General features: G+C 50.8%; 1 protein-coding gene across 2 annotated transcripts in view; it reads left to right on the top strand.

Annotated features, from left to right (window-relative positions):
• The first annotated feature begins 567 nt into the window (after positions 1-567).
• Positions 568-15363, top strand: part of TMPRSS4 (transmembrane serine protease 4) — a 39981-nt gene continuing 25185 nt past the window's right edge. Inside the window, exon 1 of one of the 2 annotated variants that reach the window (XM_027563614.1) lies at positions 568-824. In XM_027563614.1, coding sequence (XP_027419415.1) covers positions 792-824 — 33 coding nt within the window. In that variant the 5' untranslated portion in view covers positions 568-791. The remainder of the gene's footprint in view (positions 825-15363) is intronic. The other variant, XM_027563613.1, reaches the window with a different exon arrangement.

Raw genomic sequence — 15363 nt, 5'->3', positions numbered from 1 at the left:
TTGGGTTTTTCCATAGGATGTTACAGAAAAATCAGAAAAACAAAAACAAAAACAAAAAAACCTTTTTTGGCCAACCCAAAAGTAATAACTGGTTTGGTGGGGCTAAGAAATGCTTAGAAGGGCTGCTGACTGGAACCCCATATATAAGCCTACCCAGGACAGCGTCACCCCACGGTCCAGGGAAAAAGGAGGGAACCTCTTCTCCATGGACTTTCCAATCCGGTTGCTCCACTCATGGCAACAATCTGGTTCCACTGAGCAGTAAACTCTGTCATCCTAACTCCCCACAACCCCAAACACAGCACCCACACAGGGAGAAATCACTCATCTAGAAGAGATAGAGAGAGAGAGGGCCTTCTAACATCACCAGCAGCCAACACCCAGTTGGGTGGAAGCCACTCAGGCGGGAAGGCCTTTACGACATCTAGGTGTGTCGCCTGTTCTGAGGCTGAAGGTCCCAGGAATGACTCCAGGTGTTGTTCCAGCCCCTAACTAAGACAGGTGTCAGGTTACAAAACATAATCATTCCAGTTTGGCAACTTTACCTGGAGGATTGCTTTAATTGACCTGCCCCACACTCCCCAAATCACTCCTGGAAGACGGCAGTGGGAGGCACGCGCCAGCTACGCCAGGGGATAGAGATGCTGGACGCCAGGAACCACCAAGGCCTGCCCTGCACTTAGGGCTCCTCCAGCCAATGTTGCCTGGGGATCGCTGACCTGCTGGCCAGCCAGGGCCCGGTCCCGAGAGACCCTCATCCTGACTTGGGTTGGCGACCTCAGCTCCAGGCCATGGAAAATTCACAAGATCGAAGAGCCAGGGTCGTAAGTGTGGGGGCTCCAAGGACTGGGAGAGGGAGGGTCTCCCCTCTTCAGGCAGCCTAAGAGGTCATCAGCTCACAACTTTGCAGCACCTTCCAGGTGAAAAAAGAGGTCCCACCTAAGTCACCCTGGTCCCCACCTGCCCTCCCCTCCCTCCAACAGCCAAGCCGGGGCTATCCTGTCAGCTCAGCCCTCCTAAATCCTGCCTCTCTCTTACCCAAGGTCTCCTGGCTTGTTGGCTGGAGACTGGCACCACCTTGCCAATGGCGAGGGACTGTCTTGACACAATGGTGGCCCTCTGCCCCCTCTGTGGGGAAACTGACTCATTTCTTTTTAAAGAAAACAGTAGAGCACTGACTTAGAACAATCTAGGGTGCCATGGAGATCTACTTTTCTCTTTTGTTGGCTCTGCCTGCTCTCCTTCTCCTCTGAACACTGAGAGCTTCTCCACGGTCTTGGGGTGAAGAGAATCAATCCCATTTTTCAGGGAGGATAACTGAGGACAAGGAGGGGAGGAGGTGGAACCCAGGGAACCTTCCTTCTCCAATTGTTGGACAAGATGCCACAGTTGCCAACAACCAGCATGAAAATGAAGGGGAGGGGAGGGGGGAGCACTATGTCCAGGGAGAAAGGGATGACCTGCTGGGGGCCCTCAGGTGCTGGTCTCCTGACTCTCGAGCACTTCCCGTGACACTCCTCTGGACTGTCTGGCAACACTCCGGCCCCAGGGCTGGGGTAGCCGGGGCCAGGAAGGGCTCGCCGCTTTACTCTGTAATTCAGCCAGGATCGAAGCACACACCCTCCCGTGTCCCATCCCTAGACGCCCAGCCTGTGTGCCGAGAAGCTCCATCCTGCGGGGCTCTCAGAATGGAGGAGGGAGCGGTACCAGCCTGCCTGAGTGTTGGCAGCTTCCTGGTGTCACTTGGAGCCACATAGGAGGCAGTTTTTTGATTTATAGTTTTATTTATTTACTTTGGCTGCACCAGGTCATCATTGATGTTTGTGCTTTTTTCTACTATGGTGAGCGGGAACTACTCTTCATTGCCGTGCACAGGTTTCTCAATGCACTGGCTTCTCTTGTGGAACATGGGCTCCAGGGCCTGTGGGCTCTGAAGTTGCGGTTCCTGGGCTCTAGAGTACAGGTTCAACAGTTGTGGCACACGGGCTTAGCTGCTCCATGGCATGTGGGATCTTCTCAGACCAGGGATCAAACCTGCATTGGCAGGTGGATTCTTTACCACTGAGCCACCAGGAAAGTCCCAGGAGGCAGTTTTGATGGCAGATTGCTGGGGCACTACCTGCAGAGTCAAAGGTCGCATGGCCAGCTCCTTTGTGAGCTTATCAGTCTCGAGACTTTGAAACTCACCGTCTCCTTCTATAAAACAGAAATATCCACACCACCCCCTAGGCATACACACAGGTTAGCCTAGTGATATATGAGAATAGCCTCTGTAAACCAGGGAACCCTGTGCAGAAGTCAGGACTTTATGACTAAATAGAACTTGCTCCAGGGAATGGCAGATCGGGGGGCATGACCTACACTGACCCTCCGCTGCCCTGGGCAGGAGCTGGGTGCTCAATGCTGTGTGAACAAGTTGGGGCAGGTGAACACACTGGGGAGGAGGGGCCTGGGGCCCCAAAGGCCAGGCAACAGTGAGGCCATAAATCAGGATGGCACCCAGCGAGCTTTCAGTCTCTGAGCTAACCATTAAACCACTGTGCCTCATAACCTGCTATTTCCTCTAATGAGGCCCAGACAACTATAGCTCCCAGCCCTGGGAGAGATGAGACAGCCTTCCCTCTTCCTCCCACACCCCAGGGCCACTCCCTGGACCAGGTCCTACACTGTGGCTTTGTCTTCATACTGTTTCTCCCTCAAACCTATTCAACCAGATGTGCCAGTGAGACAGGAGCTAGGGAGGGAGAGGGCCCTGGGAAGAGGTCTGAGCCTCGGCCCTCAAGGGGAACATGTCCCTTGGTATCTAATACCTACAGCTGAGCCCTGGAGGGAAGCCTGGGATGGGAGGACTAGCCGTCCTGGTCTTAACTGGTTACTGCCCAAGAGGCCCCAATACACTATGAGTCACAGGAGTAGAGGGCTCAACACTTGAGGTCAGTCCAACCCTCGGGCTACCCTGGAGAAAGCAGGTCCTCCTTGCCTCTCCTCCTTAACTTGCTACTGATACAGGCCCAGAGGTTACTGGGCTTGGTGGGACTCAGGAAAGTGGCCGGTCAGCGGGCAGCCTGCTGGCAGCGGGGGTCAGGGAGCATGAGTGGTGTCCACTTCAAAGAGAGGCCGAGTCCAGGAGCCCACTCAGTCCTCGTGGTGCCTTCCTGGCTGGTAGACAGAAGAGTTGGGCCATGCAAAGACCCAAGAGAGCAAGACAGGCAAAGAAGGGCTAGGCGCCCTCCTGTTCTCCAGGCCCCCCACCTGCTGTGACCCCCAAAGTAGCTGCAGCCTTCCAACTGCCATTTAATCAGCCCCTCCTACTGGCCAGCCTCCAGACGGCTGGAAGTGGAACAAGAGGGTACAACGCCTGGGTTCTGGCCTGGAGGTGCTCGAATCCAGAGGAAGGGCGGCTCCTTAAGCAAAGGATCCTAAGGCAGTGTGAGCAATCCAATAACCAGAGAAGGTGCGAGGTACCGGTGGAGCAGAGAAGGCAGCAGATTCTCTCTAGGGGTAGCCGGGGAGTCATCCCAGAAGAGACAGTACTTGCACTTGACCTTGAAGCAGGCTCTCTCCAGGCAAGAGGAAGTGCATGTGAATAGCAGAAAGCATGGCAGTGCAGTGGCAAGGGGGCGGGGGCAGTGGCTGGAGCAAAGGCACAGGCGCAGCAAGCACAGAAGGCGAAGCTGGGGTCTGGGCCCCTCGGGGTGTCATGCAGGCTCTCCATGGAGATTAGGTTCGGGGTCCCCACCCTGCCCTGGAGTTCAGGGGGGCTGGGCCAGGGTGAAGTCCCAGCAACGGCTGGGTGCTCATGCTTCAGGTTGAGCCACCCCTAGAACCTGGCACAGCCCCACCTCGTCCCAAGAAATGGGTGCTGTGCCTTCTCTGCACCCACACTAGACTCGCTGGTGACAGAGCAGACGTGGGCCATGCACTCACGGAGCTCAGCGCCTAGAGCACATGGAGGGTAGGAAGGGGTTGATGGTTATCAACAATCTGTTTCACTCCTGAAACAGGAGTTTTACCAAACAACTGAGTATCACAGGCTGCGATGAGACACACAGGAGCTGTCAGAGCCAGACCAGGGTGTGGGCCTGGCTAGAGGTCAGCAGAGGCCAAGGGCTGCATAGGAGCTGGGATGCAGGGAGATGGGCCATGCCGGGTGGAGGGAACAGTGGGCTAGAAGGTGGATGTACAGCCCCAGGCCCTCTTCTGTCTCCCAGGGCTCTTCCCTCCAGCCCTGGGGGTAGAGCTCTGTGCCTGGGTTTGAGGACCTGGAGAAGTGGTTTAGAAGTCAGGCCTGGTCCTGCCCCCGGCCTCTCCCTCACCCTCCCTGCTGCCGCTCTGTGCCACTGAGACCCCAGGGGCCATCTGCAGCAAACATCTGTGCCCTTGACAAAGACTGAGAAACTGAGGAGCTAAATATGGGAAGTGAGGCGAGATTAGTTCAGGACAGAGGGGGAACATGGAAGAAACCAAAAACAGGGCTCAAGAACTCTGGACAAACTTTTCTGAAGCCCAGAACTAACCCAGGATAGCCGGAGACAGGTGTTCTCAGGCCTGAAAATCTTGGCAGGCCTCTCAGATTTCCTCAGCTCACCTCCCCTCACTCTTCCTTCTTGCTCAAATAAAAACATCTGCCTCTAAAAAGTACCTCAAATGCCCAAGCAATGATCCACCCCAACAGTGATTCCCCAAAACCTGAAATGCATTCATCTGCCACATTGTTTTATAAACATCAGAGTTACTACCAGACTGTGAGCTTTGAGAGGAGTGTCTGTGTCTCTATTGTTATCTTTACTTATTTATTTGTTGTTGGCTGTGCTAGGTCTTCACTGCTGCGCGGCTTTTCTCTAGTTGTAGCGAGCAGGGGCTACCCTCTAGTTTTGGTGTGCAGGCTTCTCGTTGCTTTACTTACTGCGGAGCACAGGCTCTAGGGCTCATGGGCTTCAGTAAGGCTCGTGGGCTTAGTAGTTGTGATTCCCAGGCTCCAGAGCACAGGCTCCAGAGTTGTGGTACATGGAATTAGTTGCTCCACAGCATGTGGGGTCTTCCTGGACCAGGGATCAAACCTGTCTTGTCTCCTGCGTTGGCAAGTGGATTCTTTACCACTGTATATAGAAGCCCGGGTCTGTGTCTTTTCCATCTTTTTAGCCCCAAACCTACCATAGGACCTAGCACGGAATAGGCACCTGATAAATGTTTGCTAACAAAGGACAAACAAATGACCAAAGACTGGAACCCCTGTACCTAGCAGTTTGATTTATTTGACACTGAAAACAAGATTACCCAAGTCTGAATGGAAAGATCCCAGATGCCACCAGAGGTGTTCCCCAGCTGTTTTCATCCCAGATGGGGCTGGGATGAGGCCTGAGCCCACCTGGAAACCCCAGTGATAAGAAAGAGAGAGTTTGAGCACAGCCAATGTGGCAATCGCCGTGCGACGTGATTAAATCCACCTCACAGCCTGCAGCTCTGTCATGATCACAGCAGGGAAATTCGTAAACAAGAGTTAAGACTCAAAACCGCAACACCTCTCTCCACTCCTCCTTCCCAGAGCAGCTTCCAGCTTCTTCGCATAATCCACATGCAACTGGAAACTCTCACAGGGTAGCAGGAGAAAGAAACACTTGAGGAAGAGGGCAAGAGGCTGCTTTGGCACCCTTTCAGGGGTGGACACACGTCCAGGGGTGTCAGCAGCGTCTTCCGTCACGAAACGTGCAGCACACCGGGCTGGCAGGGGCTCTGCCTGCTGGTGTGGCTGATGCTTTAGGCATTTCCTGCAGTCAGTCTCTGCCTATATAACATGCATGCATGCATTCAGCATGTGCTTCCTTGAGAATACAGTATGTACTATGCACGGGCAGGACACGGTGGGAGACTCAGAGAACACCCAAAATCTAAGCTCATGTGCTCCATATGCTCTCTATGGATGGAATGCAGCTGCTGCTAAGTCGCCTCAGTCGTGTCAGACTCTGTGCGACCCCATAGACGGCAGCCCACCAGGCTCCTCTGTCCCTGGGATTGCCAGGCAAGAATGCTGGAGTGGGTTGCCATTTCCTTCTCCTAGAAGCAAGGAAAACTACTTCCCCCCACCTCAGGCAGAGCAGAGCATCTGTTCACCCACGGACATGAAACAGAAAGGGAACAACGTAGCTGAGGCCACCCCACCTCACCTTCGTTCTATTCCCACCCTGACACTGAGGACTACATGCATGATCATGCCTCTGATCCCCAGAGAAGAGGGTCCTGCCAGGGTGTCAGAGGACCTACCCTGGTAAGAAAGAATCACTGACACTCTAAAGAGAATAGTAACAATAGCAGCTGCATCTCATCTCCACCTGAACACAGCAAGAGCAGCATTTTCTGGCTTGAGAAGCACATTCATATCCAGAATCACCCTGAATCCTTTTTTCAATATGTATTTATTTGGCTGCACCAGGGCTTAGTTGCAACATGTGAACTCTCTTAGTTGCAGCATGTGGGCTCTGGTTCCCTGACCAGGAATCGAAAAGGCCCCCTGCATTGGGAGCATGAAGTCTTAGCCACTGGATCGCCAGGGAAGTCCCAAGAATCTCTCTGCCTCTTACCCCCGCTCTCTGAGATGTAGTGATCCTCCTTGTACAGATGAGGAGACTGAGGCTCAAAGAGCTCAAGTGACTTGAGCAGGATCACTTAGCCAAGAGGAGTCAGGGCTGGGACCCTAAGCTCTGGGATTTGGGGATCCAGTCCCCTGCTTTTCCATCCTGCCGTCCTATCTCCTCGAAGATGTGGACCCATAAGACCTGAACTTAAACTAGAAACTGTAAGACCAGAGGGCCCCAGTTTCCTATCTAGAAGCTGATAAATTTTATAATAAAGTATGCATTTAGGGAAGACTGCATCAGCTGGTACAACCAAATGGAATAAAGACAATGTCATTTCTGCAAGGAGACTGCATTCCTTGCTAAGCTACTAAAGGTCACTAAGGAAGAAATAAAATACAGGGACACAAGAAGCCAGTGGGCACGATTAACTCAGACTTTCAAGAAGGCCTAGGACAAGGTTCATGCCTGATACTACCTAGGAGAAAAGCAAGTTACAATGAGATCACTAAGGACAGAAAATTGATTTAAAGAGAGAATGTTATGAGTAAATCAGCACTAGGACTATCTTATCTGGCAAGGAGGTAACAGAAGTTCCTTATTAACAGCAAGCTCTTCAGAATCATAGGCCCTAAGGAAAGGACTTTAGAGGTCTTCCAGATAAGTGGTTTCCCCAAATTTGGTTCAGCCTCAGAGCCCTTGGCCCCTCTGAAATCTAATATAGAACCCCACGTGGACAGAGAAAAAGCCAGAGCTGCAGTATTTGAAAGAACTGTGACCCCCATCCACTCCTCTCCTGCCTCCCTCCTGCTGCAGCAACCTCTGGGGCTCCACCAAATCCCCCCAGGATTCCCCAGAGCGCTTCACTGGCCTTGCCTTTGTCTAGAACGGAAATTTCCTTCACGATTCAGCTTCTACTCATAGTCCTTCCGTGGTTCATAACAATCTTCTCTTTGCCAAGAGAAAGCCATCTTTATGTGACTGGCCCCATTTGTCCTCAGCATCCTTTTTGCCTCCACCTTGAGATGGCCCTACACGTGTTTTAACCTTTTATTTATGTTTTATTCTTGGCTGCCCTGGGTCTTGATTGTGCAGGCTTTCTCTAGTGGTGGTGAGCAGGGGCTACACTTTCGTTGTGGTAGGTGAGCTCCTTATGGCGGTGGCTTCTCTCTCCTGCAGAGCATGGGCTCTAGGGTGCACGGGCTTCAGTAGTTGCAGCTCTTGGGCTCTAGAGCACGGGTTCAATAGAGAAACACAGGCTTAGTTTCCCTACGGCATGTGGAATCTTCCAAGACCAAGGATGGAGTTCGTGTCCCCTGCATTGGCAGGAAGATTCTTAGCCACTGGGGAAGTCCAGCCCTACATATTTTAAAGGACCACATCTGTGCTACCTGAAATCTTCACTTCTCTGGCTCCTGCATCCTCCAATCTTTGTTCATGGAAAGATCACACACGTCCCATGACATCACTTCAGGTCCCCTAACTGCCCTGGTCATTCTCCCCACCAGGGCATCCTCATCCTTCAATTCCTTTCCTGAAGTCAGAACCGTTGACCTAATGAAACCATAAAATAGTTACCATTTGCTCTGCTCCTATTACACACATGCTAGACCCTCTACTAGGCTTTCTCATTAATAATTAATGATAGTTTAGTATCTATTATGTCAAGCCCTTCCTAGGTTCTATATTAATATTGTGAATTATTAATTTAAGTAATACAATATATACCCCATGGGCACAAGGACTTTGCCTACTTGTTCATTGCTATATCTCCAGGCCCAGAACAGTGTCTTACTGAATGGACAAAGTATTAGTAGTATTGTTGTTGTTTTTGTTGTTAATATTTATTGCATTCCTACTATGTAATAGGCAATGTGCTATATGCTATGCATATTTTGGTCTCATTAAGAGGAAGACACTGAATCTCTGTCTAGCTCTATCTGTGTCTCTGTCTCTCTCTTTCACTCTCTCTCTCTCTCACACACACACACACACACACACACATCCTTGAGGCCACCAGGGGCTAAATAACTTGATTGAGGCCCGTGCTCCATCCATCCAGCATGAAGCACAGTCTCCTCTAGAAAACGGCAGCCCAGAAAGGAGAAACTTCACCAAGCGCTCCCAGTGTCATCTGAGTGGGCAGGAAAGCAGGGGGCTTCCTTGGTGGTTCAGTGGTAAAGAATCCACCTGCTAATGCACAAGACTTGGATTCAATCTCTGAGTCAGGAAGATCCCCTGGAGAAGGAAATGGTAACCCACTCCAGTATTCTTGCCTGCGGAATCTCATGGACAGAGGAGCCTGGCAGGCTACAGTCAGTGGGGTCACAAAAGAGTCAGACACGACTGAGTGACTGAACAATAACAATGGGAATGCGGGAAAGGAGCTTCACGTTGTACAACTCCAAAGTAATAGATGAGGAGGAGCCACGGAAGCAGCGCTGAAGCACCGTTTGCAGGATCACGAGTTCAGGGTTCACAGGCAGAGATCCCGGAATGACTACAAACTTCAGCCAGGAGATGGCAGCTCTTTGCTGCAGCAGCCAAACCAGCCCACTAGAAGCTGGTTCTCTGGCCTCATGCGGAACAGGGAGAATCAGTTCTCAGTTCCGCTGGGAACTGAGAATCAGTTCCGCTCAGTCCTCCCTGTGCGGAGCCGCCTTCAGACCCTCCTCCACTGCTGCGGGGAGTCCTGCTCCCCAAGCCTCCGGGGCATGTTGGAGGGGTGAATTTTCATGTCAGGAAGATCCCTGAAGAAGGGAATGGCTACCCACTCCAGTATTCTTGCCTGGAGAATTCCATGGACAGAGAGGCCTGGTGGGCTACAGTCCATGGGGTCGCAAAGAGTCAGACATGACTGAGTGACTGAACAACATCAACAGTTCCTCTGTACATCAAAGCACTGTGTGCGTCACCTCAGTTAATCCTCACCAACAACCCTGTGAAGTAGATCGTATTCTCCCCATTTTACAGATGAGGAAACAGAAAAACTGAGTAACTTGCTCAGGATCACACTGTCGATAAGGGGCGGAACTAGATTCAGGCCAGTGCTCCTGACTCAGAGTTCAGAGGGTACAAGAGCAGAGACACCCCTCCTCAGACCACAAACACCAAGTGAACGGGACCATGAGCAGGTCTGTTTGACCATGAGAAGACCAGATGCGGCTTTCTGTGAGCTTGAAAAGGTGCATCGAAACTAGGAGGTAAAGTACCTGATGGAAACTTTCTCACTGTCAGGTTTTATCACAGTAAGGTTTATCACACCTGAGTTCCGAAGGAAAAAACTCGGCCCAGAAGATGTTAAATGATTTACCTAAGGTAAATAGTAGCTAAAAAAGAGCTCCGCAGGTAAATAGTCAGATTTTATAACACCAAAGTCCCTCTTCCCTCCCCACCATTTCTCTCCCTGTTAAAGTTTAAAGGACAATTCAGGACAAGCCAAGGGAGTATGATTTTTCCAAGGCAATATAAACTTTGTGGGGTTCTTTATCAACCTCAGCCTGAATCACGGATGGCTGTTCCTTAGTTCAGGTAAATTACAAGGTTTAGAGAACCCTGCCAAGCTTTGAGATCCATCAGCTTAAAAGGCAGTTCCAAAGGCAAACCCCTAAGGGTCCCTGTCAGTCTGGGTGGCCTGCCTCCTGGCGGCTTTCCTGTCCCCTTCAGCCTCTGCGCAGGCATAGCCCTCGGGTGTGCAGAGGTGGGGACACCTTCCTTCCCATCACACCGTGCAGGGAAGGGAAAGTGGGCTGGATGGAGCCACTGTCAGAAAGCAAACTGAATAAAGTAGAATTGCTAGGAGAACTCAGAGAGGCTGCAGAGAAGGGGCTGCTCCTCCTGAGGCCGAAGGATGGCCCTCAGTGGGATTTGTAGGAGCGACAGGTAACAGCAAAATCAGCTGGAGGCAAGGGCTCTGCACTGGGGAACCCCAGCTTCCTTCAGTTTGACTCAACCCAACAGGCATGTACTAAGACCTCCCGCCAGCCCTTCACAATGTTCAGCCATGTGACCTGGGGCGAGACAGCACAGTGCCTCTGGACCTCAGTTTCCTCACTTGTAAGCCACCTTTGCTCTCTCCCCTGGCCCTACCTGGAGTTGAGAGCTGTGCCTGAACACAAAGGCTGATTCTTAATTGATGGCAGTGAACAGCAGGCTGGCCACAGGATAATGGCAGGTCACCCGACACCTCCCTTCCGCCCCAGGCCCTGCCCTGGAGCCATTATAAGCTGGGATGGGGCCAAGGTGCTCAGCTCAAGTTGCCAACAGGTCAGCATCTATGGGCTTAGAACAAGACAAAATGGTTTTGAATGTAGCAACTGAGACTGAGGTTGGTCCAAAGGAAAGCATGCTGCCATAAGGACATCTCTGCCCAAGGCAGAGTGAGCAAGGGCGTATCCAGAGGCCCCTCCTTGCCAGGGTGGGGATACCCACCTGTGCGTGGCCATGGCTGAGGGGTCTGCCTGGCCATGGGCTCTAACAGTTCAGAAGATACTTGAAAGCCAGCATGATCTGTCATCTCTGAGAACCTTCCATGTACTCAGGGCTGCTGCTTCCCATCCAGGCTCGTCTCAGGACACTCACACTCTCCTCTCTTGACTCGTGATCCCTCAGCCCCACTCACAGCCACCCTCCTTACCTTACCTGTCATGGCTGAGGCACCCTAGAGAGAGGGTACTCGCTTCAGCCTGCCAAAGGCATCAGACTGCGGATGGACAGTATGTAACTGCTTGCCGTCAGGTTGGGAGTGAGATGCAGGTTCATGGGTCAGAACTGTGTGAGGCCCCTCAGAGCAGCCCCTGAGCCAGCCGATGGCCGAGCCCCACTCTGCAGGCTAACTGGGAGCAGCCTCTGGGTCCCCTGGCTCACCCAGAGAACTTCCCCCACCTCCTCCCCTGGGTTTCCCCCCTCCCTACCATATCACCAGCCTTAGCAACCTAGCTGCCACCTGCCAGAGCCCCAGAGGACCTGTATATCCTGTCACCTAGCAACAGCAGCATCCCTTCTCTAAGTTTTCCCAGGGAGACTATGGGAAGCCAGGGCTTCAGACCCCATGGGAGCTTGAAGCTGCCACAGACCAGATCAGGGCCAGAAACCTCCTTTCTGTAGACCCCTGCTTTTCTCCATTCTTCTACACCCCAATCAGCCAGCTCTGCGCCCCTACCAACTTCTTTCTGGAATAAGGAATGAAGAGATAGCATTACAGAAAAGAAGAGAGAAATGAGGTCCAAGAGCAGGCTACTTGGCAAAGAAAGCACACCAAGGAGCTGACCAGGCTTTCTGGCCTCTGTGAGCAGTTGCTTCTTCTTTGCCTCATTATTAGCCTGGTGGTGCCCATTTCATTGTGCGGTTAGTTACCCTCTTCTCTGCTTCATCATCTCTGAAAGAGAGCTCCCAATTACTGAAGGCATCTTGAGGTTCAGAGAGGTCGAGGAGCATGCCCAAGCTCACCCAGCAAGTCAGAAGACAGGGCAAGATGAGAACTCATACTCCCCCAACTGGGTCTTCGTCTTTCCTACAGTACACTTAATCCTCGCCCCTATTTAAAAATAAGAGCTGCCTTCTGTTTGATTCATCACCTCTGTGCAGGAGGGGAAACAGCTGAGATAGTTATCTGTGATTTGGAGCTGAGCTAAATACAACCAGGAATTTCTTGGGATCTAAAACAGCAGGGACTTGAGGGGAAGGGATAGTTAGGGAGTTTGGGATGGACATGCACACATGCTGTATTTAAAACAGATAACCAACAAGGACCTACTGTCTAGCACAGGAAACTCTGCTCAGTGTTATGTGGCAGCCTGGATGGGAGCAGAGTGTGGGAGAGGATGGATACATGTATATGCACGGCTGAGTCCCTTTGCTGTCCACCTAAAACTATCAGAACATTGTTTATTGGCTGTACCCCGGTGCAAAACTAAAAGTTAAAAAAATAGCAAAACAGCAGTGGCTGAGGTAAATAAAGGAAAGAAAGTAAATAAAATAAAGGTAAATAAAGGAAGGAGAGCAGGTGATAAAGGTGCAAAGCTAAAAGAACAGAGGGAAGAAGGGGTAGTAAATCAATAAAGCTCCTGCCAGGTACCAAGCACTGTAGTAGGCCTTTCCTTAACTCAGCCTGGGAGGAAGGTTTTCTCAGCCCTGCTCACGGACAATTTAGCAGAGTCAAGAATCATGCAGAGGTGGGTTTGCCTCCAGACTGAAGAAGGGCTGGGGAGATGCTGGGAGTTAAGTTCTACATGTTGATTGCATGCTAATTATATGCAACTAGACATTCATGGGGTCGCAAAGAGTCGGACACGACTGAGCGACTGAACTGAACTGAACTGAACTGAACTGAAGACCTCGTTGCAGGGGAGTGGAGAATCAGAAGGATCCAGTACTGGTTGACAACAGCCAAACAGGTTCCTGAAACAGTGGGGAAATGAAAACAACAGTCCACCAAGCCCAAGAGGCTGGCCTCAAGGGCTGGATCTGTTACTTACTCTGGGGCCATAGTGACCACTCAATCTATAGGAGTCTGGGTTTTCTCTTGTATAAAGTGGGGATAATTTCTCAGGGTTGTTGTGAAAATATTTAATCCTCGTGGCATTTATGAAAGATATGTAACAATACCCAATTGCAGAATAAGTTGTTCTGCCTCCATATTTAGGTCTTGGGTTAATGTCTTTCTGCCACCAATTGAGAAGCAAGGTAAGAAGATTCTCTGAGAGAATCAGGCAGTAGGCACTAACGTAATGTTTTCCAGTCAAATAACTTCCACCCACCTCCCACCTCCCTCCAGCTCTGGGGTCTCCGGGGCCCTAGGGATTCTTGCCCTTTTGTTTTACTCCAGACAGCAGGAGCCTTATTCCAGGATAAGCCCTGGGTCAGACACCGGTTTGGCTGGCCCTGTGAGTCAGGGCTCTACTGGCAGACTGAGTCAATAAGGCAGGTGACCCCACCAGCAGCCCCAACCAAAAGAGGAGGGCCAATGCCTTTGCATGGGCAGGGCTGGGCCTGGGCTGTGGCATTGTGGCCAGAGGCTGAGTTCAAGCTGAGGATAAACAGAGACGCCTCCAGCAAAGCGGAAGGAGACACAGCTGGTCTTTGGTGGCCTTATAGCCCCCTTCGCTCTATCAGCTCCAAGGCAAGACATTCCCCTGGCCTGGAGGGAATCAGAGCAGAACATCAGGAGGATGAGAGTTTAACACCTTGAACCCCTCAGCAGAGCCAGGTGGCTGCATTTTTGTTTTCTCTTTGACCCTCAGATACATGGCCCTGGATAAATCATAATCCTTGATTCATGGCGTTTTTCACTGTTGGCCCATGCAGGTCTCACTGTATGGAGCTCACCCCCTAGTTTCAGTAACATAATAAGTCTCCATAAACCTACCACCCAAAACAAAAGCTAGGATTTAGCAATAACCTATATCTAACCAGGCGATCTCCTTGCTGAGGGACGTGGGCAAGTCTCTTTTGTTTATTAATTCAACAAATCTTAGTTGTACATATTTGATAGGCCAGAAAGAGTGCTAGAATCAACCTGAATGCCATGTTCATAATTTCTTTGCCTTTTTCCGGAAAAGATTCTGTGTTCTATGAAATCTTCTGGGAGTTAATTTTTCCTTTAATATGAAATTGCTCAAGCCATTCGTAGTACTCCGCGGCACTATATTCTGTGTGTTTTGACTGCAGCATAATATTCTATTGTGCGAATTAACAGCCAGCTTCTTCAAGGCTAGCTTGGGACTGAGCCCTAAAACTGCAATCTTTTCCTTAATTTTTTCATTCAGCAAAGATTTATTAACTACCCATAATGTGTCAGGCATTGTAGGAGACACCAGGGGTGCAGTCATGACCAAAACACCCACAGCCTCTATCCTTCTAGTTTGCAGGCTTTTCTCCCCATTTTTCTTTTGTATTCTAAAAGGTAAGGCTTTTCTGTATAATGACCACTATTCAGTTGATAGCGACAGAAAGCATATTAGCCCAGGGTGCTGAGGTCACTTCAGTTCAGAGATGAGGAATTCAAGGTCCCAGCAAGAACAGGCTGAAAGCCTCTTTGGTTCCTGCTCTCAGCTTCTAGAGCAACTCTGGACCCACCAAAGGAAAACAGTCAATATTTGTTGAAATAATAAACAAAAGAGACTCGACCTACCTGCTTCAACCAATGCAGACACTTATGTGCAGGCAGACTCTGTGAAAAAGAAGGACTTGACAGGGGACTGGCCACTAACTGGATGTTCTTGATACCCCTCCAAACTGCCCCTCCCATAGCCTTCCACATCTCAGCATATACCCTCTTGCCTGTTCACTAAAAACCCAAAAGCATTCAATCTATTAGGAAGGCCGATTGCCTTTAGGCCCTGGAGGAGGGCATGGCAATCCACTCCATATTCTTGCCTGGAGAATCCCCATGGACAGAGGAGCTTGGTGGGATACAGGTCATGAGGTCTCAAAGAGTCAGACATGACTGAGCGACTAAGCACACATTGCCTTCAGGGGCTTCCCAGGTGGCGCACTGGTAAAGAATCTGCCTGCCGACACAGGAGACACAAGAAACTGAGGTCAACTCGGGTTCATCCCTGGGTCAGGAAGATCCCCTGGAGGAGGAAACTGCAACCCGCTCCAGTATTCTTGCCTGGAAAATTCCATAAACAGTGGAGCCTGACAGGCTACAGTCCAGGGGGTTGCAAAAAGTCAGACTTGACGGAGCGACTGAACACACACACACACATTGCCTTTATCTTTGAAGCACAGCTGAATCTTTCACCAGCTGTCTGTTTATCCCTCCTTGCTGTAGCCACACTGATCTCCA

This window comes from Bos indicus x Bos taurus, chromosome 15 (genome assembly GCF_003369695.1).
Source record: "Bos indicus x Bos taurus breed Angus x Brahman F1 hybrid chromosome 15, Bos_hybrid_MaternalHap_v2.0, whole genome shotgun sequence".
Taxonomy (NCBI): Eukaryota; Metazoa; Chordata; class Mammalia; order Artiodactyla; family Bovidae; genus Bos; species Bos indicus x Bos taurus.
Note: the sequence above shows the minus strand (reverse complement) of the source record. Positions and strands in the feature narration are given on the sequence as shown.